At 34.9% G+C, this 24,415-nt stretch overlaps 1 protein-coding gene across 11 annotated transcripts in view; it reads right to left on the reverse strand.

The window, feature by feature from the left end:
- DGKB (diacylglycerol kinase beta) overlaps positions 1–24,415 on the reverse strand; it is a 795,246-nt gene that overhangs the window by 466,526 nt on the left and 304,305 nt on the right. For all 11 annotated transcript variants that reach the window (XR_007518417.1, XM_049893502.1, XM_049893507.1 and 8 more), the window contains 3 exons: positions 23,319–23,435; positions 6,740–6,813; positions 2,678–2,752 (listed from right to left, as the gene is read on the reverse strand). Coding sequence is in view for 10 of the 11 variants with exons in the window: in XM_049893502.1 (XP_049749459.1) it covers positions 2,678–2,752; positions 6,740–6,813; positions 23,319–23,435 (266 nt within the window). In the remaining variant the exon portion in view is untranslated. The remainder of the gene's footprint in view (positions 1–2,677; positions 2,753–6,739; positions 6,814–23,318; positions 23,436–24,415) is intronic.

Genomic DNA, 24,415 nt, shown 5'->3' on the forward strand with positions numbered 1-24,415 from the left:
GAATTGAACACCTCTATATTGTTGCTGGGAGTATAATTTAATGCAAACTTGTATAGCAATATGGCAGAATGTGACCAAATTGAAAACGAAAATGTCTTCAGCCAAGCAATTTTACCTATGGCAACATATTCTATACTTTAAAAATACAAAGATACATTGAGAGATGAATAGCTATAGATGTTAATTTATCATTTTTTGGTAGTGATTTAATGCAACAAGCAATCTAAATGGACACCAATAATAGGATTAAAAAAAAACAATATATGGACTATTTTGCAACTCTTAAAAATAATAAAGATGATTTGATATATACTGAAATCATAAACAATGCTTACCACATTGTTGAGTAAGAAAAGCAAGTTTCAGAGCAATATAAAAATATACTCCAGATACGAAAAAAAAAAAAAAAAAAAAAAAACTATACCTATCCAACATGTATTTGTATGTGTGTGTGTGTAAGAATCTATTAAAATGTTGACTGTTGCCATCGAGTTGATTCCAACTCATATTGTCCCTATAGGACAGATTACAACTGGCCCCCCGCCCAGGGTTTCCAAGAAGCAGCTGATGGATTTGAACTGCCGATCTTTTGATCAGCAGCCCAGCTCTTTAACCACTGCTCTGCATTAGGCTATATATTTGTAGAAATAAGTCCTGGGAGGTTACACCCAAACAATTGGCAATGGGAATCCTGTGTAGTGGCAGTGCTTGTCAGAGGGGCCTTTTATTATTTTTCTAAAAAAATATACCTTATATTATGGACCTTTTACAAGTGCATATGTTACTTTTGTTTTTTAAAATATATTAAGATAGAAGAGAGGATAATATGAGGCCTAAAAATGAAATTGTGAAAGGAAACATTTAAGGCATTTTTAAAAGGCAGTCGAAAAAAATGAAAAGAGAAAAGAATGCTAAGGTTTATGTGATTGTGGTATATTTACAGAGTCACAAAGTGGCCACATTGTCATTAATTTTTAATATTGCTTCAAATAATATTGACAATACTTAAAGATTTATTGAGTACATGGTATGCATTAAGCATATTGTTATATGCTTCATAGGGGTCATCTCAATTTAACTTCACAGCCACCCTATGCAGCAGATATTTATTTACCTCATTTTACAGATTAGAAAGTGAAGGCAAAATAAGTTATACAGCTTGTAATTAGCAGAGCCAAGAGGCATTCCATTTAGCCATGAAATAAAGGTAAATTCTGCATTTACTTGGTTTTGGGAGGATCTCCATGAATCTTGGAATGAGTAACCTATTGAATGCACAATCCCCTAAAGCTACAGAAAAGAGCTACTTCTTGAAGCCAGAGAGTATCAAACAGCAAGAAAAAGAGACATCCTGACTGAGTTACTGAATTAATGTCAAAACTCTACTTTTGCTTGACTTTATCTAGGTTGGGGCTTCCCTCATGTGGCTCCTCTAGCCGGTTATCTGGTTGAGATGCTGTAAATTAGGATTCTCTAGATTCTGGAACTTGACTAAGGACAGAGGCTTAGCTCCCAAGAGTAGTGACATGAAGTATATTCTTGTGGCGAACCTACCTTCTACAGCAAGTGTAGGGAAGTGGCCTACTTTATGTGAGTTCCACAGGTTGTTCAGTATTTGGAAACAGGTTCTTGAGAGAAGGCAGCAGAGAGTGGAAGGAAGTCATGGGTAAAAATATGGGAGGCTCTGCTAATTAATGGCATTTTATTTACACTTATTTAACATAGGGCACAATGATTTAAACTTTATTGAGCTTTCAAAAGGATAAAGACAATTCTAATACTTGGTTCCTAGTTTCTGAGAATGACCTAGAAGATTTATTTTAATCATAGTGATTTTTTTCTTTTTTTAAGAAGCTTGTAGAAGGCTAATAGAGCTTCTCATCACCTCACTTGGCCTAATGTTTACTCTCAATTTGATCGAGAGACAAGAGGACAGTGGAAAAAGATGACACTGATTAGTTAACTAGGCCAAATTAATGATTTATTTTCATGCATATTTGACTTATTTCAACATATACAATTTATGTTGAAAAGATGATTTTATTTTACTAAACTGAAAACCAAACTCGCTGCCGTCGAGTCAATTCCGACTCATAGTGACCCTACAGGTCAGAGTAGAACTGCCCCGTAGAGTTTCCAAGGATCGCCTGGTGCAGTCGAACTGCTGACCTTTTGGTTAGCAGCCGTAGCACTTAACCACTATGCCACCAGGGTTTCCTTTATTTCACTACATTTAAAAAAAAAATAGCAATTAAGTATGTTTTAAGAGAATGATATTCGTTTGAATTTTGTAGACACTAAACGAAAAGATCATTTCAGGATTTTTACCCTTTGTTAACTAGCTTTCTCTTTACACTGTAGCAGTTCTATATGCTGTATTTGGCAACTAAAAAGAAAGTAGTTCTTCAAACAGATGGTTTAGAAATTTAATCACTAGAGTATTGTGTATATATTCTTATTATTCCCTTCACAACTTTTAGAAGGTAGGGAAATCTGGTTGAAACAGGTTATTAGCTATTTTGAAAAACAATATTGGATTCTCTCACATAGTTGTTATTCAATTTTTTTTTCTTTCATATTGATCTGGCTGCTGTATTTAAATTACATTATTTCTAGGTATATCAGGCTGCTAATTAGGCATATTAGTTAATAGCAATGATATTACCCTTAGACTTACCCTGGCATTGGTCCATTTGCAGCAAGACTGTATACCTGACGGGGATTTAGTAGATACTGGAATTTTCTGTATATTCTACAAATAGGAAAACAGGGAAAGGGAAAAAAAAGAAATTTTGTGACACCCAATACTTTTAAATAAACAAAATTGCTTAAAGTTACAAAAATAAGTACTTTTGATGATTTTTTATTAATAGTAGAATTATAACAGTTTAATAGAAACTTATGGGTCTTAAAAAAAAAGGGTTTAGTAATCATTATAAAGACAACAGAGCTGAGAAATTAGAAATAATGATGTTTGCGTTCTAAATATGAACATGTATTTAGAATATCCATTATCCCTCTTTTGAACATTATTTAGCTACCAGATTTTAAACAAGGATTAAAAAATATATCAGTATGAAATTGTTTAAATATCTTCTCTTAACAGATCATTGTGAAGAAGGTTACAGATTATTGAGCCAATCTAATAGAGAAAACCTAATATTTATCCCATTTAAAAAAAAAATGAGATTGTGCAGTTTGTGTGTGTGAGCAAAGGCTGTGGCCTTATCAGGCCTAATTATTTCACATAAACAATCATCTTTATCACTCAGTCCACAAAATTGCTAAAATTTGTCAAAAGGAGTATATTAAATAACTTTTTTCTGAAATTCAAATCAATTTTTGTATAACAAATGAAACAAATATTTCAAGTACACACATATGCACTTGATTGGAATGCTTGACAAAATATTAAAAATGAAGGACATATTTAGTTTATTTAAAGTAAGATTTTATAGATGTGAAAATATTATTATGTATTTTACACGTACATTATATTTACTGATAAAAAAATAGAAAGTCTAAAAATACATTATATAATAATTGCTTATATCACATCCAAAACCTGTAATAACCTTCACATTCTAGATTTTTATTAATTATAGTGCCTTTTCCCCAGCACCCGAATCTGATTAGTGGACAATCCTCTGCCTTCTGAGAAATGTCTGTTAAACCTGGCTATTCCAACCCCACTGCCTTAGGTCATGTCTTCAAGTTCTCGTACCAGCTCTACAAAATTCTTGCCTATCCAGCCCTCTTCTATACTGGTATTGAGATACCATCAGATTTTATCCATAATTAAAAGTTCCAGCTAGTTTCAAGTTATTTATAATGTAAATCCAAACATCTTCACAATATGGCAAAAGCTTAACTTTTATCTTTCCCCTGCTTTACCTTAAACTTTAACCTTGTTGAACTCCTCCTACTTACCGTTTTGGAGCCCTGGTGGCGCACTGGTTAACAGCTTGGCGTTAACCAAAAGGTCAGTAGTTGGAATACATTAGCTGCTCCTTGGAAACCGTATACAGCAGTTCTATCTACTCTGTCCTATAGGATCGCTATAAGTCAGAATTAACTCGATGGCAATAGATTTGGTTTGTTTTTTGTTTTTGTTTTTCTGGGCATCTGTGTCTTTCTCCTTTCTTCATCTGGCAAATATTTACATATATAATAACCAAACCCAATGCTACTTTTTCTCCAAAGACTTCATAGTCTTCAGAGACAGTTATTTATTCCTCTGAATATCCACAGCATTTACCATGTTGTATTCCTATACATCTGTTTACATTCTTGCCTTTCTGATATGACTCTATCTTTATCCCCAGTATCTAGTAGAGTTTGGATTTGTCTGGTGATTGCTGCCTGAATGAATGGTATGTGAACACTTTTACAACTGGTATCTGGCATGGGAAACTTTGCATGAATATGAATTCTGTAACCTTTCACTAATTATCTAACATGTCCAAGTCAAAAAAAGCCAAAATATTTTTAAAAGAACCCTGAATGGAATACCATTGTTTGCCAAATGTGCTTCTTATGCCTACAGAAAAATTTATGTTTGCATTATAATAGATCTTCTTTAAACATAATTGCATTTAATTTAATTTGAACTTGTTCTTCCTGTCAGTGTATGACAGACAAAATCTAAAAGGGTATGAATATATAGGCATTCAATATGCCCCCCATAAGTTTAATTTTCCTATGACTTTTTTTCTATATATGTTTTTAATGGAGGCTTGGTGATGCAACCATTAAGCACTTGGCTGCTAACCTAAAGGTTGATGGTTCAAACCCACCCAGCAGTTCCACAGGAGAAAGACCTAGTACTTTGTGTCCAGGAGGACTATAGCTAAGAAAATCCTACAGGGGTGTTCTACTCTGTTATTTGGGGACACTATAAGTCAGATTTGACTCAATGGCACCCAACAATAACAATACTTATGTTTTTTAAAAAAATTCAGAAAATTATTTATATGTACTTGAGAATAGTGAAGGCAGATATTCAGTTAATGATCATTCTACATGATTCATGTTATCTCTCTTCCAGGGGGATTTTTCTTTCCTATGAATTTTTTTTTTTTCCTTAAAACTTCATTTGTCACCAATTTACAGCATAAATTTAAGTCTTTCAAATTCTTTGTGAAGAGTTTTAATTTTGTCAAAAAACCTATAATATATGCAGCTAAAGCCTATGAATAATGAAGGAAAAAATAATTTAGCATTATTTTTAATTACTATTTTATATCTCTATGAATGAGGCAACTATTCTTTTTAATAAATATTATGAATAATTTTCATTATTAAGCTGCTACTATTTAAAAGTAATTTCTATTATCTTTTTTGGTTCTGTTGTCAGCCACCATCAAGCCAGCCTCAAGCGATGATAACCCCATGCACAGCAGCATCTGGCTACTGTGACCAATGGGTGTTCATTGGCTGACTTTTTATTTTTTGGAAGGAGGTGGCCAAGCCTTTCTTCTTAGTCTGGCTCAGTCTAGAAGCTCTGCTGAAACCTTTTTAGCATCCTAGCAACACACAAGTCTACAATGATAGCGGGGTGGTCTATCATCTTTATACAGTCAAAATTTAACTATACGTTGAGAAAAGGAAAAAAAAAAAAGAGAAAAACTTATTCTCCTTTAGCTAAGATAACATTTTGTTGAAGAGAATGCTCTTCATTTCACTAAGATAAAGCAGGACAGTTAAAAGACTGGAAAGAAATTACTTTTTAAAAATCCCATTATTTATGGAAAATTTTCTACCTCTTTATTTGGTAAACCATAAAGGGCATTTCTGTTTACTATCAGTGTTTGTTTCAGTGCTTTTCTCCATTTGCTTATTTTTTGATTGGGATCAGTAAAGACTTCTAGAAAGGATTAAGGCAGGTATGACTGCATTTGTTTTATGACTTGTCTACAGCAGGACATAAAATTTACTGTTCAAGGAGTGGTTTTTCCATTTTTTATTAAATATTATGATTTAATCACTACCTCATTACAAAAATGAAATTCTATGTGGTAAGTGTGACTACTGTGACAACCAATAATGTAGGTTATTATTTTTCAGATTAGAGATACTATGCTTATCCAGCAAATAAGGTACCATGTTCTCCAAAAGGTACATGCAGAAATAACCATATTTTGTCCGGAGGTAGATGTAATTCTGTTTTCCGGTATTGAGTTATGATTTACATGAAGTCACCTTGTAGACCATTATAAGAAGCAGTTTTCATTGATCAGTATTTATGGAACCATGTGGTACGATATGCAAGGCTCTTTGTTAAGGGCTGGTGTGACAGGTAGTGTTGAGAGAATTCAGATACCTGTGCTATGTAATAAGGGTATTTATAAAACACTATAATTGTATTAAAATTTCAACCATAAAAACAAAGAGAGATCATATCAATACATTACACATAGATGTTAAAAAAAAAAAAAAAAACCATTGCTGTCTAGTTGATTCCAACTCACAGTGACCCTACAGGACAGAGTAAAACTGCACCACAGGATTTCCAAGGAGTGCCTGGTAAATTCAAACTGCCTCATTATGAGTCAGAATTCGAACTACCGACCTTTTGATTATGCCACCAGGGTTTCCATATAGATGTTGGCACCATTTATTTCATAATAAAATTAGTAAACAGTGAGGATTAAAGTTTTTAAAGATTTTAAATCAGAATTTTTGTTAATCTTTTTCATATATGTATGACAGAAAATAAATATTATTTTAAAAAGCATACCGTTCTCCTTGCTTCCCGCCACTTTTGGGGTTCACAAAAACTAAAAGTGGATGAGTGCCAGGAACAGGAGTGATCTAGAAGAAAAGTTGGTTTGGGACAAATTATTATCTACATTATATATGAAGAGGACTCCTTGTTATTTCTAAGTCATAAAATAACAATTGGCAAATTCCAGAGTCTGGCTGTGTGTGTGTATATACATACATACATATACACACACACATATAAATATATACATATTGAGTGACTCAATTAAATGCTGTGCTTTGACTACATATGCTTGATTACCTCTACCCACATACTGCCCCCTCTGCAAAGAGAGACAGGGCTTAGCTAGGTCTAAGGCAAAGGGAAAAGGCATCTAGGAAGAAAGAACAATGTTTGTAATGGCAATGAGATGAAAATAAAAGGTTTAATTTGTGGAACAGTAAGTAAACCAGTGAGAATAAAGCCGAATATAGAGGGATAAAAAGATTAGAAGAGAGGAAAGTGATCAAATCATAGAGAGCCATACTTTTATAGAAGACTACTTAATTGAGCGCTTTGGGACATGTGTCAAATTCATCTTCCCAATCACTTGTGAACTATATACTCAGTAAAAAAGTTTGAGGCCTCTTTCTGCTTAAGAGCCCCTCACCTCACAATCCTTCCTCAGCACCTTCTTCCCCTGTCTGGGAAGTAGAGTGGCAGTTACTCAAGTCTACTAACAGGAGTCCATTATAGGCATACCTCAGAGATACTGCAGGTTTGGTTACAGATGAATATTTTGGTTTCCCAGTGCATATAAAAGTTCAGTTTGTACTATGTTGTAGGCTACTAAGCATGCAGTAGCATTATGTCTAAAAAAAAAAGTACATACCTTAATTACAAAACATTTTATTGCTAAAAAATTCTAACCATCATCTGAACCTTCAGCGAGTCATAATTTTTTTGTTGGTGCAGGGTCTTGACTCAATGTTAATAGCTGCTGACTGATCAGGATGGTGTTGCTGAAGGTCTGGGCAGCTGTGGAAATTTCTTAACATATGATGACAATGACGTTTGCCACTTCAACTGACTCCTTTCACAAAAAATTTCCCTGTAGCATGCCATGCTGTTTGATAGCATTTTACCCAAGGTAGATCTTTCATAACTGGAGTCAATCCTCCCAACCCTAAAGTTGCTTTATCAGCTAAGTTTATGTAATATTCTAAATCCTCTGTTGTCATTTCAACAACGTTCACAGCATCTTCACCAGGGTTCAGCTCAAGAAATCATTTTCTTTGCTCATCTGTAAGAAGCAACTCCTCATCTCTTAAAGTTTTATCATGAGATTGCAGCAATTCAGTCACATCTTCAGGCTGTACTTCTAATTCTCGTTCTCTTGCTGTTTCCACCATATCTGCAGTCACTTCCTCCACTGATGTCTTGAACCCCTCAAAGTCATCCATGAAGTTTGGGATCACCTTCTTCCTAATTCCTGTTAATGTTGAGATTTTGATCTCCTCCCATGAATCACAAATGTTCTTAATGGCATCTAGAATGGTGAATCCTTTATAGAAGGTTTTCAATTTACCATGCCTAGATCCATCAAAGGAATCACTATCTGTGGCAGCTATATAGCCTTATGAAATGTATTTCTTAAATAATAAGACTTGAGAGTTGAAATTACTCCTTGATCCATGGGTTGCAGAATGGATGTTGTGTTAGCAGACATGAAAACAACATTAATCTTGCACATCTCCCTCAGAACTCTTAGGGTACATTGTCAATGAGCAGTAATATTTTGAAAGGCATCTTTTTTCCTTAACAGTTAAGTCTCAACAGTGGGCTTAAAATATTCAGTAAACCATGTTGTAAACAGATGTGCTGTTATCCAGGCTTTGCTGTTCCATTTATAGAGCACAGGCACAGTAGATTTAGCATAATTCTTTAAGGCCCCAGGATTTTTAGAATGGTAACTGAGTATTGGCTTCAACTTAAAGTCATCAGCTGCATTAGCCCCTAACAAGAGAGTCAGCCTGTCCTTTGAAGCTTTGAAGCCAGGCATTGACTTCTCTTCTAGTTATGAAAGTCCTAGATGGCGTCTTCTACCAATATAAGCCTTTTTCATCTACAGTGAAAATCTGTTGTTTAGTGTCACCACCTCCATCAATTATCTCAGCTAGATCTTCTGGATAACTTGCTGCAGCTGCTCCATCAGCATTTGCTGCTTCACCTTGCACTTTTATGTTATGGAGATGGCTTCTTTCTTTCAAACTCCTGAACCAACCTCTGCTAGGTTCAAACTTTATTCTGCAGCTTTCTCACCTCTCTCAGCCTCACAGAATTGAAGGGAGTTATGGCCTTGCTCTGGATCAGGCTTTGGCATAAGGGAACGTTGTGGCTGGTTTGATCTTCTATCCAGACCTCTAAAACTTTCTCCATATCAGCAATAAGTCTATTTCACTTTCTTATCATTCATGTATTCAATGAAGTGGCATTTTTAATTTCCTTCAAGAACTTTTCCTTTGCAATAACAACTTGGCTAACTCTGTGGCACAAAGAAGCCTAGCTTTTGGCCTATCTAGGCTTTCGACATGCCTTTCTCATTAAGCTTAATCATTTCTAGCTTTTGATTTAAAGTGAGAGATGTGCAACTCTTCCTTTCACTTGAACACTTAGAGGCCATTGTAGGGTAATTAATTGGCCTAATTTTTTTTTTTTTTTTAATTTCAATAATGTCATGTCTCAGAGAATAGGGAGACCAAAGGGAAGGGGGAGAGATCGGAGAATGGCCTATCTGTGGAGCAGTCAGAACACATACATTTATCAAGTTCACTATGTAACATGGGCGCAGTTTGTGGTGTCCCAAAACAATTACAACAGAAACATCAAAGATCACTGGTCACAGATCACCAAGCAGATATAATAATAATGAAAAAGTTTGAAATATTGCAAGAATTACCAAAATGTGACACAGACACGAAGTGAATAAATGCTGTTGGAAAAATGGCAATTGATTTTGCTCGACACAGGGTTGTCACATACCTACAATTTGTAAAAAAAAATGCAGTATCTGTGAAGTGCAATAAAGTGAAACACAATAAAAGGAGATATGCCTGTACATACTGGTCTCCCTTTCAATTAACAACACTTGACAGTGTCCCCACTATAGATCACACAACTGCTTTCATTATTACTCACTGCTCTCTTAAGATAGAGAAGGTGCCTGTCCTAAGGAAGCTTATATTCTAGTGGAGTAACAGACAAAAAAGAAACAAATCTATTTAGTAGTGAATTCTGCCATGAAAAGAAATGAAGCTTTGAGTAAAGTGATAGAACCAGTGCTTTCTTGATGGCAAACAGAGTTGTTTTAGACACGGTAGAAAAAGAGAAATCTTGTATTTTACATGACTTTAATGTGAAGATGTAAACTTTTTAAATAAAAATATTTCTATTCAATATCCTTCTATGTAACTCCCAACCAAATACATTTTGACAAAGGTATTAAAAATATTTTAATAACTATAATATGAAGCTAAAGGAACTCTTTAAATCTTAAATTGAAAAGTTTTAGATCAATCTACGTTCAAAAAGTAGATTCAAAATATCCTTAACCAAAAACCAAACCCGTTGCCCTTGACTCGACTCTGACTCATAGCAATCCTACAGGACAGAGTAGAACTGCCCTACAGGGTTTCCAAGGAGCAGCTGGTGGATTCGAACTGCCGACCTTTTGGTTAGCAGCTGTAGCTCTTAATCACTGCACCACCAGGGCTCCAAAGTATCCTTATTGCAGTGTTATTTCTCCCCTAGAAAGGATCCTTAATATTTAATGAGACAATTAAAAACAATCATTTCACCATATCATTTCCTTCCTTCCTGTTTGTGTAAACAATATAACTTAAAATGTTCTACCAATATATTTTTCTCCATTTCCTAAATGAAATGACATTTTTTTAAATGAGTGTAGTCACTGAGAAAATGTTAAAAAAATCTTCACATTTGCTAAATGAAAAGGTTGAGTAAGATATTCTTAATTACTCCTACTCACATAGTTCTCATTATAATCTATCATTGTGTGTGCCTCTGTTTTACTTTCCTTTAAAAGGAAGACAAGAGTTTCCAATTCCTAATTTATCTCTGATTTATTTGGGAGATAATCTGGGCCTGTAGTAACTACGTGATTCTTCTCCCCTGAACCTATGTGCTCAATCTAATGTCTATGTTGAACCCATTGTTCTACTAGCTTGTAACACATACTCATTTCCCCAATAAAAACTAAAATACACACCAAAAAATAAAATAACCTATATATCCAAATACTAGTATTCAATTTTATTTTTTTCTCATCCTATTACAAAATCAGAGCTTCTAAAGTGTTCACACAAAAAAGTAATGCTAACAGATGTAGATTTTTGCACTTAATTTGAATTGTTACTTTTAAATAGGGGTGAGAATCTCAAGGTAAATAAAAGTTTTTGAGGAAAGCATTGAATCTGAACCCAAATACTCATTTGAATGACGTTTCCTTCCCTTCCCTTCCTTTCCAACTCAACATTCAGTTTAGCATTATACGAGGTTATACATGGGTGCAATATTTGGAATTTGAAAATGATTCATAATGTCTTTCATAGATATTTATTTTTTGAGATAATTAAAGGCAGCATTAAACTTATCAAATAAAGGTCAATACCTTCCTACAGAATAACTACATTCTAAGCAACATTTTTAAAAATAATTTATTTTTTGTTGTTGAGAATATACACGGCTGAACATACACCAATTCAATAATTTCTACATGTACAATTCAGTGACATTAATCACATTCTTGAAGTTGTATAATCACTCCCACCCTCCTTTTCAGAATTGTTTATCCCTCATTAACATAAACTCGCTGCCCCCTAAGTTTCCTGTTGAATTGCTTGAATTGTTGTCAATTTGTACAACACTAATGGCAGGCATTCTTTAGTTAAGCTAAACTCTTGTTTGGTTTTAAAAAGACTTCAGGGAATATTTTTGGTTTAAAGTTTCAGGTTTAAAGATCATCTTAGGGCAGTAGTTTCAGGGGTTCACCCAGCCTCTATGGCTCCAGAAAGTGTGGATTCCATGAGAAACTGAAATTCTGTTCTTCATCTTCTCCCTTTTGATCAAGATTCTTCTATAGAATCTTTGATTAAAACATTCAGTAATGGTAGCTGAGCACCATCCAGTTCTTCTGGTCTCATGGCCAAGGAGGGGTTGTTCTTGTAGTCAATTAGCCACACATTCCATTTCTTCCTCCTATTCTCGACTTTCCTTCTTCCTCAGTTTTATTTCTGACTTTCCTTCTTCCTCGGTTTTATTCTTGACTTTCCTTCTTCCTCGGTCTCTGCAGGTGACTAGAGATCAATTGTTGTACCTTAAATGACTGCTTGCAAGCTTTTAAGACCTCAGGCACTACACAACGAAACAGAAGATAGAACAGAAGCACTAAACACAATATTAGGCCAATTAACGGGGCTGTCCCATGAAACTATGACCCTAAACCTCCAAAACAAGAAACCAAATCCCATGAGGTGTTATGATGCATTTAATCTCAAGCAAATATCTCATTAGAATAGCTAATAGTTTTGTAGCTTATCTCAGAATAAAGTACAAAAAAGCCAGATATTATTTGAGGGGTGGGCAGATGGAAAAATAAATCAAATTAATTAGGAATACATAAGAAGAATTATTAAAGAAAGAATTTAGAAGAATGATACTTCACAAACGGAAAAAATAAAATAGCCAATACAAAAATGTAGTAATAATAAAATAAGCTAGCAATCTTTTCATCACATATCCCTTTATCACAAATCATGCTTTCAGAATAAGACTAATACCAATAAAACATTTGAAACCTTGGATATTTATTTGAAAATTTTCAGATACTGTGCAATAGCATCCCTGTAATAATTATGACAACAGATAAAACACCTGACCTCACGTGACCCGCATTTTGGGGGGGAAGTGAGATGAGATTAAACATCAGCACCACCAAGATGCGGGTGTTAAGGAAACATTTAATAGTGTTATAACAGAAATGTCAAGTTTTAGGCAAATCTGGCACCTGTTTTCACTGCTCATTCAAAGGATTTTAAAATTCTGTTAACCTTTGCTGATATGAAAAGAAGGCCAATCCACTAGAGTAAGTTTGCATGCTAGAAGGCCAAAGAGAGGATACTCAGATTTGAAAGCCAAAGACTTGCAGTGTTTGATAGTCATTTTCAAGTCTGACAAGTTAATAACTATAAATGAAAATGAAAACTACTGTGTTCATTAATAGTCCTGAAATAAGAGGTAGCAACTTAGTGGTAGAGACTGCTACTTGGCCCCTAGTACCCATACTTCTCTTCTCCTTAATGTAGGAATTCAGGACATAGGCTCATTTTGAAAGCCTGCTCCCTCCCATCACACTGTATCTAAGAAGGTGCTGTTGCTGTCTGCAGAATTATGTATATCCTTTACTTTTGAAGTATTTTAAGAAATTGTAACTCTTGTTTCTTGTCATGTAAGAAGATAAATATTCTAAGTAGAAAAAAAGTGTCCATGTTTTCGCTGATGAGATATAATAGGAAGATAAATGGGAATTCAAGGTATGCTCCTTAAAAGGAAAATGTTGACAGTTCCTTTTCCACCTTCTTCTGCTCTCAGCATGGAATTTAGAGTCAAGGAGGACCAACCGCCATCTTCAGTCATGAGGTGACTTGGAAGCAGCCCACAGATAAAAAAAAAAAAAAAAAAGAGGATGGGAAATAGAGTCCAAGTCTGGATGAAAATGTGGAGCTATATATATTACTAGCCCTGGAAATCCTACTTCTGGATTTCATTCACAAGAGAGAAAAATGATTATCTTATTCAAAGTGAATATTGAGTGTCATTTTTTTGTTTTGTTTTTGGTGTTTCCTATTATATGCTGCAGAACCTAATCATAAATGACACAAAAGACAAGATCCATAGAGGCACAGAATTGGATACAAACAGAACAAGGCACAGTCACTGTATTCTTTTATTCTCCACTAAAATTGTTGATATCTGTAGTCCCCGCGTAAAAAACAAAAGAAAATTATCAAATCGCTTGAATAGCCTCTACAATTTATTTTATTTTACAGTATGGTATTTTCATTACTAAACATGAGCATAATCATTTTCAGTCAAGACTTTTGTAACATAAATAGTCTGAGATTTTAAAAATTAGGTATTATAAGATGTGATATTTCTACTAGTTAATTCAATCTATTTGCACCCAAATCCTTGTATCCTAACAGGGCAAAATCAGGTAAGACCTACCTTCCTCTCTTATGCAGAATTCTGTCTAGGGCAGTTAGTTTGTATTGCAGTGCAAATCAGATGTACTGATTAAAGGAATATAAACAGTTTTCCTTGTTCCTGAAACTCAGGAAATCTACAATAATCTAAACTCAGTTATTTTGAACAGTAATTTATTGCTGGCCTAAATTATACATTTTGGTGCAGTAAAAAGGAAAAAAAAGGTACATATAAAAATTATTTTAGTTTAAAACTATTCTTGGAAGTACATATCCATATAGTCTTAGAACAGCATATAAAACATAAAAAAGGTGGGTTGTTGTTTGAATCATGAAAGAACCCTGAACTTGTTCTCAGCCTCCCATCGCCCCACCATTGCACTTTAGGCATCTGAGGAGAACTCAGGGTATTCTCAAAACAGTTTTTTAAAACACTTTGCAATCAGAAAATACAGTATAGCAGAAAAATTTGTAAAGGGAGAAAGTGGTCAGCAAAGATTTTATAGCCACTGTGGTACTTGAGGAGCCCTGGTGGCACAGTTGTTAAAGTTAAGAGCTATAGCTGCTAACCAAAAGGTCAGAGGTTTGAATCCACCAGGGGCTCCCTGGAAACCCTGAGGGCCAGTTCTACTCTGTCCTATAGGGTCACTATGAGTCAGAATCAACTTGACAGCAATTTTTTTTTTTTTTTTTGCGGTACTTGAAATCTTGAAGAATGGGTATAAAAGGGCATTAAAGAACGAAGCAATTTAAACTGGATTGCCCCCTATACTAAATCGAATTAATTATGGGAAATCTTATTTACTCACATAAGAAGGTAATTTAATATAGTAATTAAGAAAAAGCATGACTTTGGAGTAGACTGGTTTTGGATCCCTGCTCAACTGCTCCTTTCTCTATATAATTTCACTTAGTAATCTCATCTAATCTCATGGTTTTAAGTGTCATGCTTTTTTTCCCCCTCTTAAATTCATATCTCTAGTGCTGCTCTCCCCTGAATTCTAGGTTTATGAATCCACTTGCTGACTTGATATCTCCATTTGAATGTCTAACAGCATCTCAAACTTATTAGAAATTACTTTCTAAAACTCATTCACCCAGAGTCATTTCTACTTTACGTGATGACAGCTCCATCATTTCTGGAGATGTCTCTGAGTTCCCACTTTCTTACAAACACTGTATCTAGTCTATCAGCACGTCATGATGACTCTGTCCTTTAATATATTCAGGGTCTCATAACTTCTCTTCACATCCACTGCTCCACTCTGGGACAAGCCTTTATCCTATGACCCTAGATACGTGCTGTGAGTCTTAAAATATAAATCAAATCATACCACTCCTCTGCTTAAAACCCCTCAGTATCACCACATCTAAATCAGATCAAAAGTCAAAATTCTTATGATGCCTTTCAAAAGTTATACATCACCTGGCCCCAAATGTCTTTCTAAAGTACTCTACTGATTTCTACCTTGTCCAACCCACTTTGATCATGCAGTCCTCCCTGCTGATCCTAGATCTTGACAGGTGTGCTCTTGCTGTAGGACTGCCTATTTTCCAGCTATGTGTACAGCCAACTCCCTCACCTCTTTTAACTCAAATATCATCTTCTTAATGAGGCCTACGAAACCCTAGTGGTGTAGTGGTTGAGAGCTATGGCTGCTAAGCAAAAGGTCAGCTGTTCAAATCCACCAGGCTGTCCTTGGAAACTCTATGGGGCAGTTCTACTCTGTCCTATACGGTCGCTATGAGTCGGAATCGACTTGACAGCAACAGGCTTGTTTTTTGTTTTGTAATGAGGCCTAACCCGGCCACCTTACTTAAAATTATAGGCAACTCTGCAGCCCTGATACTTCTTATCTTATCCTGGTCTACCTACACCATTTATCATTACCACATCATGTGAATGGAGACAGGGACTCAGTTAAAAGTTTGTTGCAATATTCAAAAATAAAGTAATAATTCTGAACTCAGATAAGGGAGTTGGAATAATGATGAAGAATTGATAATGACTGGTTCAACAGATCTGAAGATCTAAAGTAGCCAAGAGTTACACACATGCCTATCAAATAAAGAGAATTTTATACACACATGTACATAGTTGTGCATGTGTATGTGTGTATATGTGGAGTCTACAGTTTTGGTAATTACATGAACAAATATTGCACATATATGCAAGCCAACAGGGATAAGCAACTGTGTTGAGGGGCGACACTGGTTCAGTTTTAGATATTTAAGTGGAAAGGTCATTTTTTTCCCTTGTGATACGTGTATTACAAACTAGATTCTTCAGTTCTCTGGTAATCTTATTACTGGGAAGTTTTTCTTTAATTATAATTAAGGATAGGGCAGTTTCAGTATAACTTGGTTTAAACAATTATTCAGTTTTCCACATATTCATTCATATGTAGGATAGTCATATGTGTATCTCTTACATATGAAGAAATTGTAGTTTCAATTACATTTGATCAAATGTATTAAGTGTAAACCTATGGTGTGGGTGATGACAAAGACAGAGTGCCTAACCACCTCTATTTGAAGTCTCCTAGGACTGGGGTTAATTAATGAGACTCATCCTAAGGTTATACATGATCTATTACTTCCTCTAATTAGAAATAATAATCCTGATCATTATGCTGGTTAGCTGGAAAGGAGTAAGATGAATGTGCTTAACTATGATTAATAGTCTTCTTTAAGCAGTGTAGATCTCTTCTGTCACTGAGTTATGTGCAAACTGGGCTGCAACTCAATGCGTTTTCATGATATATATTTTTTAAAACTCACAGAAGAAATTAATTTTCTGGCAGTCCTTTTTACCTTTCCTGATAATACACAACCATTTTATTATTTTAAAATTAATTATCACAACAAAAAAATATTTCTTTTTCATGAAATAGCTAGTTACCCAGGAGATCTTCTATTTTACATTTGCTCCAAAATATGTACATACCCATGGGTATTTTATTTCAGTCCATTTATTTGAGGTGAAACAAGACCATTGAATATGATTGTATACTAATTTTTCTTTAAAATTAAAAAATATGTGATTCACAGGATGATTTAAATATTATTTAGTTACTGCTATTTTCTTAGGAGCCCTGGTGGCACCGTGGTTAAGCACTCAGGCTTCTAACCAAAAGGTTGGTGGTTCAAACCTACCAGCCAGTCTGGGGCAGAAAGGTATGGCAGTCTGCTTCCATAAAGATTACAGCCTGGGACAATTCTACTCTGTCCTGTATGGCTGCTATAAGTTGAAAACGACTCAATGGCAACAGGTTTGATGTTTTCTTTTCTTTTTTTTTGGTTATTTTGTTAAGGCTGTTGTCTACCCTTTGCCTACTAAAAACTTTAGGTGGCACTTCGATAATTCAAAGAAAGTGATAAAAAGTTACTGTCTGGTTAGAGAGATGAAACACATCCACAAAGAATTTTAACCATTTCTGGTTTTAATGTGACCAATTTAGTGAATATGTCAGATTTAACTTGAATTAAAAAGAAAATACAACTTATATTGCTTTGTCAGTTTAAAGCCCTTAAAACATTCTGCATGCACTGTATAACTTCAGTTTTGATATCTGGGTAAAGTCAGGTATGATTATTGAAATCTTAGGAAATGGAGAAGAGAATACTAGCGCATATATGATTTTTATCTCAAAGACTGTAACAATATAAAATACTATTTTATATAGAAAACCGAGGAAGAACAAGATAGTCAGAAATTTACCAGTTACGTAATTATTAAAATCTATTAAGCAAGGAGGCAAGGTATGATAAAAGTAAAACACCTGGAATCTGAATCAGACAACTCACATTCAAACCTTGGCGTCACCACTGACCAGGGGTGGATTATCCAATAAGCTAGGTAAGCACAGGCTTACTTGTGCATTCTTATTAATCTGTAGTGAACAACTTCACATGGGTTTCACCATATCTGAGAAATATATGAAGCTGTTCACTACAGATTAGTAAATATGCATAAGTAGCCCAAGCTTACTTTGCTTACTGTGTAATCCCTCCCTGTCTGGGACTGTAAATTTGAAAAGAAGCTTTGATTCTGTAGGAAGGTGCTGAGGGGTTGGGAGAAAGACAGATGCCAACCACACCTAGAAGCAGAATGTGGTGAAAAAATGTGTAATTGTTCACTGCAGATTATTAAGTAAGCACAAATAAGCATGTGCTTACCTTGATTATTGGATAACCTGCCCTTGCCACTAAATGACTATCTGGTCTTGGGAATGTTTCCTTACTTCTGAGTATCAATATGCTCATTTTGTAAATTGTAATAATAATGGTATTTATCTTATAAATGTATTGTCAGAATCAAACTGGATAAGTACAAAACATTATCATAGAGCCTAGACTACTGTATTTTTACACAAATAATGTGCACTTTTTACATTTGTCTGTGAACCATTCCCTCCACAGCTAGGTATTTCTGTAAGTGCCGCTATGCCAATTTTTTTTAATATGTTGCTGTAGAAAAAAAAAAAGGATAGCATGCTTACAAAAATACCACGTGGGGGGGAACAGCTGGCAAACAAACATAGAAGACAAGCATTATTTATATAAAAATACGTTATACTACTTAATGCATGATATATGTTAGCCTTTCGTGATGAGACTCATGTGCCTAGTCACGTATGAAATGTATTTGGATTTCAAAATTAGGTTTCCCCTTTATCAGTTACACTGTCGGAACCCAGTGCAATTAAATATGTAAACTAATCTACACTTGCAACTGATATATTAAATTTCACAAATGTTGATTATTTACAATAAAAATACAGAGGGTCGGTTAGTGATTTTTTTTTTTTTTTGTATCAAAATTGTGGATAGAGTTAATATTTCAGAATTTCAACAGAATTGGTAAACACATAGATACGGTAAACATATAGCCTAGTTCCTGATTTACTCTTCTGATAATGAACTTCAATATAGTTTAACCAGTGTACCATTCCCTGGAGAAAGACATCATGCGTGGTAAAGTAGAGGGTCAGCGTAAAACAAGAAGACCCTCAATGAAATGTATTGACATAGCGGCTGCAACAATGGGCCCAAACATAGCAATGACTGTGAGGATGGCACGGGACTGGGTAGCACTTCATTCTGTTGTACACAGAGTCAATAAAACTTCGAACCGACTTAATGGCACCTAACAACAACAACCAGTATAATAATTTTATTATTCAGAATTTTCTTTTTATATTTAACTTAATAATTCATAAAGCATATTATACTCACAATGAGTTTCATTACATCAAAACATAGCAACAATTTGGTTATCAATATTTAAATTATTATTACCAAATTTTCAATGAGATAGCAGTTAAGAAGCAAGCATTTAGGCATCTAATTTGTGTACTGCACTGTGCTTGCAAATTAAGGAATAAAAAAAAAGTATCACAGGTAAAATAGTAAATGAAAAGGAAAATATAAAATTATGCATAATGGATATAATTGTGTGACATAATATATCTCTCTGTGGTAAGTGGGTGGTTATTTTTCCCAAAGGACATGAATCTTGGAGCATATTCTTAAGGAAAGGAATTGGCAAATGAAGAAGAGTAACACAGGTAGAAAAACAGAAAATGAACTCCACAATTTCATAGAATACAGCAAACCCAATTTATTAACTAATTTCATTTTGCAGTGAGAACTTGAGGCAAATAAATATAATACATTCACACTATAAAACATCTTAAAATATAGATGGAAAGAAGTCTTTATCTTGACATGGGAGACAAAAGAAATATATTTTTTTTAAACGTTAAAAATGATTTTGAGTCATGTGTATTTATCTAAACTAGAAATATATTTGGGGTTTGTATTTTGAGATAAGACATAGATTAAAAAAATATATTTATTTTGATTATTAATTTAGGAAGTACTCACATAAGTTCATTTCATTCTTTTTTAAAATACATTTTTGCTACCAAAATGATTCCTCAAAATTATGTTGTTGTTAGATGCCTTCGAGTTGGTTTCGACTCATAGCGACCCTAGGTACAACAGAACAAAACACTGACCGGTCCTGCACTACCCTCACAATCATTGCTATCCTTGAGCTGAGCCCATTGCGGCAGCCACCGTTGTCTATCCATCTAATTGAGAGTCTTCCTTTTTTTGCTGACCCTCTACTATACCAAGTATGATATCCTTCTCCAGGGACTGATCCCACGTAATAACGTGTACAAAGTACACGAGAAGTCCCAACATCCTCAATTCTAAGGAGCATTCTGACTGTACCTCTTCCAAGGCAGTCCATGGTATATTCAGTATTCTTTGCCAACGCCATAATTCAAAGGTGTCAATTCTTCGGTCTTCCTTATTCATCGCCCAGCTTTTGCATGCAACTGAGACGACTGAAAATACCATGGCTTAGGTCACGCACACCTTAGTCCTCAAGGGGACATCTTTGTGTTTTAATACTTTAAAGAGGTCTTTTGCAGCAGATTTGCCCAGTGCAACATGTCATTTGATTTCTTGGCTACTGCTTCCATGGGCATTGACCGTGGGTACAAGTAAAATGAAATCCTTGACAACTTCAATATTTTCTCCTTTTATCATGATGTTGCTGATTGGTCCAGTTGTGAGGATTTTTGTTATCTTTATGTTGAGGTGCAATCCACACTGAAGGCTATAGTCTTTGATCTTCATCAGTAAGTGCTTCAAGACCTCTTCACTTTCAGCAAACAAGGTTGTGTTGTCTGCATATCGTAGGCTGTTAATGAGTCTTCCTCCAATCCTGATACAGTCCAGCTTTTCTGATTATTTGCTCAGCATACAGGCTAAGTACGGTGAAAGGATACAATCCTGGCATACATCTTTCTGGATTTTAAAACATGCAGTACTCCTCTTGTTCTGTTGAACTATTCTACTGCCTCTTGGTCTGTGTACAGGTTCCACATGAGCACAATTAATTAAGTGTACTAGAATTCCCATTCTTCTCAATGTTATCCATAATTTGTTATGATGCACACAGTTGAATGCCTTTGCATAGTCAATAAAACATAGGTAAATGTCTTTCTGATATTCTCTGCATTCAGCCAAGAGCCATCTATCACCAGTAATGATATTTGTTATTCCACATCCTCTTCTGAATCCAACTTAAACTTCTGGCAGTTCCATATTGATGTATTGCTGCAATGGTTTTTGAACTGTCTTCAGAATAATTTTAATAATTTTGCATGTGATATTAATGATATTATTAGATAACTTCTACATTCTGTTGGATCACCTTTACTTGGAATGGGCACAAATATGGACTCTTTCAGTTGGCAGACCACATAGCTGTCTTCCAAATTTCTTGGCATAGATGAGTGAGTGCTTCCACAGCTTCATCCATTTGTTGAAACATCTCAATTGGAGTTCCGTCAATTTTTGAAGGCTTGTTTTTGCCAATGCCTTCAGTGCAGCTTAGATTTCTTCCTTCACTACCATCGGTTCTTGATCATATGCTACCTCCTGAAATGGTTGAATGTCAACCAATTATTTTTGGTACAGTAACTCTATGTATTCACTCCATCTTCTTTGGGTGCTTCCTGCATTGTTTGACTTTTTGCACAAAGAATCCTTCAATATTGCAACTGGAGGCTTGAATTTTTTCTTCAGTTCTTTGAGCATGAGAAATGCTGAGTGGGCTCTTCCCTTTTGGCTTTCTAACTCCAGGTCTTTGCACATTTCATTGTAATACTTTACTTTGTCTTCTTGAGCTGCCCTTTGAAATCTTCTGTTCAGTTCTTATACTGCATCATTTCTTCCATTCACTTTAGCTACCCTACGTTCAAGAGCAAGTTTCATAGTCTCTTCTAACATCCATTTTAGTCCTTTTTCCCCTCCTCTTTTTAATGACCTATTGCTTTCTTCATGTATGATGTACTTGATATCATTCCACGAATCTGATCTTCGGTCATTAGTATTCAATGTGTCAAATCTATCCCTAAAATGGTCTCTAAATTCAGGTGGGATATAGTCAAGTTTGTACTTTGGCTCTCCTTGAGTTTATTTTCTTCAGCTTCAACTTGAACTTGCATATGAGCAACTGATGTTCTGTTCTGCAGCTGGTCCCTAGCCTTGTTCTGACTGATGATATTGGGTTTCTCCGTTGTCTCTTTCCATAGAGGTAGTCAATTTGATTCCTGTGTATTCCATCCAGGGAAGTCCATGTGTATAGTCACTGTTTATGTTGTTGAAAAAAGTTATTTGCAATGAATAAGTCATTGCTCTTGCAAAATTCTACCATGTGATCTCCTACATTGTGTATATCACCAAGGCTGTATTTTCAACCACTGATCTTTCTTGTTTCCAGTTTTCACATTCCAATCACCAGTAATTATCAATGCATTTTGATTGCATTTTTTGATCAATTCCAGAGTGCAGAAGTTGGCAAAAAATCTTCAATTTCTTCATCTTTGGCATTAGTGGTTGGTGTATAAATTTGAATATAGTTGTATTAACTGGTTTTCCTTTTAGGCATATGGCTATTATCCTATCACCGACAGTGTTGTATTTCAGGATAGATCTTGAAATGTTCTTTTTGATGATGAATGGGATGTCGATCCTCTTCAATTTGTCATTCCCGGCATAGTAGATCATAGGATTGTCTGATTTAATGTGGCCAATACCAGTCCATTTCAGCTCACTAATGCCTAGGATATGGATCTTCAAGCCTTCCATTTCATTTAACAACTTCCAGTTTTCCTTGATTCATATTTTGTACATTCCACCCATACTAAATATATATACACAATTTTATTACATTGAATGGGAATTCCAGAACACTTAATTGTGTGTGTGTATATATATATATACGCACAATTTATCACACTCATACTAAATACATATATACAAGTATAGCTGTAAACAATTATGTACATATGCATATAATGTATGTATATAACCCTGGTGGCGTAGCGGTTAAGTGCTACGACTGCTAACCAAAAGGTCAGCAGTTCAAATCCACCAGGTGCTCCTTGGAAACTCTATGGGGCAGTTCTGCTTTGTCCTATAGGGTTGCTGTGAGTAGGAATCAACTTGACAGCAATGGGTTTCTTTAATAATACCTTGCAAAAACTTTCAGATTGACAAAGGACTTTCTACCAATTTGAGTTTAAATGGAGGTAACATCATACATAATCAGTATAGCCAGAATATCACTGCCAATCAGCTCTAAGACTGACATCTTGATGAATTAATAAAGATCTTTTTGAAACTCTCTACTGAGCTAATGTGCACATTAAGTACTTGAGTTGATAGCTGGACATATGCCCCTCTAAAAGCAAAACAGTAACAAAATATAAATGCTGCTAAAATTTGGATTAAAAAAATCATACCTGAAGGCCTTGCCCATCCACAGTGACAGAGTTGGCTCTTTGCATTTTGTTCTTGTCAGTCACTTTGTTGGGTTGCTGGGAGCCACCCTTTTCCTTTTTCACTGTTGCTTGTCTTTCCTATAAAGAAAATAAAACCTTTTATAAAAATATTGAGTTGTTCTAATAACGCAACATTTTAAAGGGGCAACTAGTGAAAGGGCTTTTCATGACTACAAACTTGGGTCCAACTTGCCAATTTGAAGTTTGTAGTGAGTAATATAAGTGCTACTTCTTTTAACCTAGATACTTGACTCATATATGATAACTGAATGATCAAAATATTGGTTAAAGAAATTATGTGATAGAAAACCTAATTGTATTATCCTTATGAGTCATTATTAAAAGTTATTACAGGCTACCTGAATTGATTATATTCATAAACAGTGGCATGGATAGATAGTATCAGCTTATAATCTAAAGGATTAATTACTGAGTACTAAAAAGAGTGCTAATAAATGTATGCAGTACTGAAAATAAATACTAATTACCTAAAGGAGTTTTAACTATTTATTCAGGGATGGTATATAGCTTAAACCTCATACCAACCCTGCTACTTCCTCCATTTTCCATAATGGAAAAATTCTTTTTAGGAATAGTTTGCTCCTTGTTTCTATTTCCTATTCTCATTCTCTTCAACCCAATCTGGTCAACATTTATAACCATTATTCCACCAAATCATTTTTTATTAAAATCACTAATGATTTCTGATTGCCACATCTAATAGGTAGTCTTCATTTTCTCAATTTTTCAGCAGCATTGGACAGAATTGTCCTCTTTTTTCCTTTTTAACACTTGCCTCACTTTACTTCCAGGTACTTCTTTCTCTCAGTTCTCCTCTTACTTCACAGCTTCCTCAAGGTCTCTTTCTTGTTCTTCCTCTTTCAGTTTTACAATCTATAAACCTTGGCCTCTTCCTTGGATCTCTAATCTTCATTGTTTACGTTCACTCTTTAGGTTATCTCATTCAATTCCAAATTTTAAATTTCAATTTATAATGAGAACCTCTAAATATCTATCTCTTTTTCAGACTTCTCCCTTGAACCTTGATGTGTACGCAT

The sequence above is a fragment of the Elephas maximus genome, chromosome 8, assembly GCF_024166365.1.
Source record: "Elephas maximus indicus isolate mEleMax1 chromosome 8, mEleMax1 primary haplotype, whole genome shotgun sequence".
NCBI classification, from domain to species: Eukaryota; Metazoa; Chordata; class Mammalia; order Proboscidea; family Elephantidae; genus Elephas; species Elephas maximus.